The following is a 4,532-nucleotide window of genomic DNA, read 5'->3' on the forward strand; positions in this document are numbered from 1 at the left end:
TATACTAGTTAGAGTGAAAATTATTTTTTTACAATTATTAAATTTTTTATATAATTTTTTATGAACTAGAACTATTATTTATTACGATGGTCAAATTGTGAAACCGATGTTGAAGTCGTTTTTGTATCAGTCCAATCTATAAAATTGACTCAACCGGAGCATAAAATTGAACAAGCCAGTCAAGAATTAAAGGGAAAGTCTCTACTTTAAGCCAGAGGAGAATTTCGAGCTTGAAATATAAATATCTAATGTTAATGAACCTTATTAAATATAATATATTTGAGTTCAAAGAGAACATGAATGTCGAGGTAATGCTCAATACGAATTGCTATATAAAAGTATAGTTTACTCAATATTTTATATTTGAAATTTATTTAATCTCATTTATTATATATATTTTATACATATATTAAATATATTTTAAAAAATATAAATAAATCCACTGTTATAAGAAAAACAAAGTGATACCAATACATTTTTAGTTGAAAAAAAGTTAAAATATACTATTGATATTTGTACTATTCACAAATTTATAATTTAATCCATATCATTTTATTTTTAAAAATATAGTTCTCTTACTTTTCATATTTTACAAAACAATTCTAATTGTATTAATAGTTGAAACTGAATTTTAAAATTAAAATATATAACCACTAAGTTTAACTGGATGAAAAATCTGAAGACTAAATTATAAATTTATAAAAAGTATAACAACTCATTGCATCTAACATTTGCTGGAAAAGCTTCAAATTAATTGATTGCCTTTAAAGCAACTACCGTACTTTTAATGAACAAAAGAAGAAAACAGTTGCAATTAATATGCAATTTGCAGCTTTTTATCTCTTTTGGTCATAGCAACACTGCTCGCAATGAGTTGGAGCCATGAATAAAAGGGCAGGGTAGGGGGCTAGATCCCTTTTTATTTTCCCCACCAATTGGCACCTTCAATACAACTATTACAACTCTTGAATGATGTTGGAACCAAACCGAAATGGTTACTGAAATAAGTTGGATTAAGATTCAGTCGGTACATCGATTCCGGGAAAAAAATTAAATTAATTAATCTACAAACTAGTATAAACCAATTGAACTGAAAAAAAAAAACTGATTGAATAGATGATTAAACTAGTTAAATCAATTTTTTTATTTTAATTATTTATTTAATCAAATCAGATCAATAGGTTAGATGAGTTGAACCAATCAAAACAAGAAACAATGGACTAATTGTTCCAACCATCTATATAGTTAAAAAACCATTAATTCTAAGGATTCATTCCATGGATGATTGGTCCGTGCTCAACTAGGTCTTAAATATGCATTTGAGGCTTATTAATGGGAGCAGTAAGAAATTTCAATGCCAAAAATGTTGATGTGAGGATGAAATTGACAAAAAGTGCAAATATGTTGTCATATAATTATCAAAATGAATTTGTAGGCCATATTAGTAACATCAAGAAAAATGCAACTGACTTGTAAACCATTGAATTTTAAATGCCAATAAAAAAAAAGAGAATAAAAAATGACTGTTTTATTTACAATGATGCTAAAAGCAATAAACTACTGTGAAAATGCCTCACCGGACCTTCTTACGAGACTTGAATGGATACCGTGACGGAGGTGAAGGGGAAAATTCCGTCGGTAATTGAGGCGGCTCCGCCTCACCGGTGAGCATGCTGACAACTTCCTTTATGGAAGGTCGACGAGCCGGTAATTTTTGCAAACAAAGCAAAGCAACTGTGGTACACAAAAGAGCTTGCTCCCTATTCAAAAACTGTACATTTTGGTCTACCAAATCGATAAGTTTCCCGGTTCGGGCGAGACGTCGAGCCCAAGAGATCAAATTCGCACGTTGAAACTCGGATAACGGTGACTCGGTGACCTGCAATGGTCGCCGACCCGCTATCAAAACCAAAAGCAGAACACCGAAGCTATAAACATCGCACTTCTCCGATACGTCCCCACCGCCACCGTATTCGGGTGCGACATAGCAAACAGTTCCTCGCATACTCGGTGTACTACTAGCACCACCACTCTTCGGTATTTCCCCACTGAATGAATCGTGCCAAGCTCTTCGTAATTCGCCGCTAAGTCCTTCCCATAACCAATCCACACTGCCAACACTACCTTTACTCCTACTTCGTTTACTCCTTTTCCTCTTTTCCGTGTACAATTCGTCGTCAACTGGCCACCAATTCTCCGCATCATCGCTATTGTACGTCCCTTGTCTCTTTTTCTTCTTCTTCTTCTTTTTTTTCGCGAGTTCTTCACAATACTCTTCTTTCCACCATTCCCTCGCCGGCCTTCGCTTCTCTTTCTTTACGTTCTTTTCCTTGTCGTCCTCCATCGACACCCACCATTCTAATGGTCTCTTACTCTTATTCTTCTTCTTCTCCAATTTCGCATTCGTTTTACTACTCGAAGAAGCCGCTACCGAAGCGATCCAATCACTAGTCGGTCTCTCCTTGATCTCAGTCCCAATCCATTCCATTACATAATCTTTCACTTCATCACTCTCCTCCGCTGCCGCCGCATCATTGTGCTTCCCGGCATTCGTCAATTCTATACCGCTCTCGACACTCGCCTTATCGAAAATCCCCTCCGAAACACTTCCTATATCAGGGGAGGCCGCAACCGGCTCGGGTGAAACTACGGCCATAACAACCTCCGCATTCAGCGGAGACCCAGTAACCGAAACCGGCGATTGATCAAGCGGAAAATTGAACTCCTCGATTCCGGTAGCTATACTCTCTGTTTCTGCTACCGATCCATAATCCTCTGCTATTTCCACTTTAATTTCCTCCGATTTCAAACGTGCTAATCCAAAATCCGCAATTTTGGCCGAGAAATTCTGATCCAACAAAATGTTACTCGGCTTAATATCGCCGTGAATGATCGGAGGGTCCAATCCGTGAAGGTAATCAAGTCCCTTGGCGATATCAACGGCGATCGAAAACCTCTGTTTCCAGTTCATTAATTCAGGGCATTTCCGATGAAGCAACGCGTCTTGCAAGTTGCCGTTAGGCATGAGCTCGTACACCAGGAGCATCCGGCGTCGTTTGCGGTCGTAAGAGAAGCCGTGGACCGACACGACCAGGGAAGAGTCGAGTTTAGAAGCGAAGAAGAGCTCGTTTTGGAACTCACGTTCCCCTTGGAGCGAACCGGCGTCCATCACCTTAACGGCGACGGTTCGATTGCCGTTACTGTTGTTAATAGTAGCACGGTAGACAGAGCCAAATCCCCCTTGACCAAGGCGGCAAGAGTCTGAAAACGACGAGGTGGCACGACGGAAGACGGAATAAGAATACCGATGCGGCGGTTTAGAGTCGGCGGGATTAGTACGTTGCCGTCGGATTTTACGAAGACACAAAGACAGAACCAATAAGATTGAAAAGGAAGCGGAAACAGCTGCGACAGGTGGGAAAATGAGTCGTGCAGGCAAAGGACTCTGGTGGTATATCAAAGGCGGTTGCTGCAACGGCGGCGCCGGCAACGGAGGGATCAACCTTCCCATTCTATAACAGCAACAACAACAAAATTAAAAAAAAAAAAACCCCAAAGAAGAGGGTGATTTTACGAGGATAAAAGGGGAAAAAAGTGGGGTTGTTTTAGTATCTGAATGTAATGATTTTTCCACTTGTTTTGGTTTCCTGTAATGAAAATGAACAGACAAGAAGAAAAAGGGAGATGATTAGAGCTCCAAAAGGAACATCAGCTCCTCTCTTTTTGAGTTGTTAAATTGTAGTCATCTACTTTGACCTTTGCCTACTTTCACCCCTTGAGTTCATAGAGCAGCTATATCATTTGTTTTTTTTTTTTAATAAAATCTATTAAAATATATGATTTCCGATCAGTAAGGAGTTAATTATCATTTAAATAATATTTTAAGTCTAATTTTTTTTAGGATTTCATATAATTTGATTTTAATTTTAATCTAAGTTAATATAACTACGTTTTATCCATGTCAAGTACGTAATTTAAATGGTTTAAATTTGTATGGGATTGAACTTGCGAATGTCTTAACGTGCAAAGTAATTCCTCTTTAAATTAAAGATGTTGGCTCATAAAATCAGACAATATCCAATATAACTATCGAATATCGAAAAATTTCAAATTAAAAGATAAGGTATAAAAGACAGTGTTATTCCCTCCAAAATAATCCAAGCCAAGCTACGTACAAAGCTAGAACTTTAAATTGAAATCTTTCCTTTTTGTTTAATTTATTTTTTTAAGTAGCTTTTAGATTTGATATGAAAAAAATAATTTTTAACAGCTTAAGTTATTTCCTAATAAATAAGATTATGAGCAATAAAATTTGATTTTATTTTGTCAATTAATGCACCAAAATTATAACATGAGAACAATCACAATTTTCCCATTTTTGAAAAAAAAAATGTAACTTGGCATATTAAAAGGGAGTACAATTGGGCGAATTAATGCAAGTGCAAAAAAAATAGAAATCAATTTTAATTTAACTAACCATTAAAAAAATTTTCTCAAAGCATTTAATTTATAAAAAAAATTTACAACAAATT

At 36.1% G+C, this 4,532-nt stretch overlaps 1 protein-coding gene across 1 annotated transcript; it reads right to left on the bottom strand.

Moving 5' to 3' along the window:
* Nucleotides 1-1,445: 1,445 nt before the first annotated feature.
* Nucleotides 1,446-3,773, bottom strand: LOC107931049 (receptor-like serine/threonine-protein kinase At4g25390). The gene has a single exon (XM_016862829.2). The coding sequence runs from the start codon at nucleotides 3,509-3,511 to the stop codon at nucleotides 1,574-1,576; it is 1,938 nt and encodes a 645-aa protein (XP_016718318.2). The 5' UTR covers nucleotides 3,512-3,773; the 3' UTR covers nucleotides 1,446-1,573.
* Nucleotides 3,774-4,532: the final 759 nt, after the last annotated feature.

Source organism: Gossypium hirsutum, chromosome A12 (genome assembly GCF_007990345.1).
Source record: "Gossypium hirsutum isolate 1008001.06 chromosome A12, Gossypium_hirsutum_v2.1, whole genome shotgun sequence".
NCBI lineage: Eukaryota > Viridiplantae > Streptophyta > Magnoliopsida > Malvales > Malvaceae > Gossypium > Gossypium hirsutum.

Bases quoted from the DNA above. Each gene is read 5' to 3' on its own strand.
- LOC107931049 (XM_016862829.2), bottom strand. From the start codon at position 3,511: ATGGGAAGGTTGATCCCTCCGTTGCCGGCGCCGCCGTTGCAGCAACCG.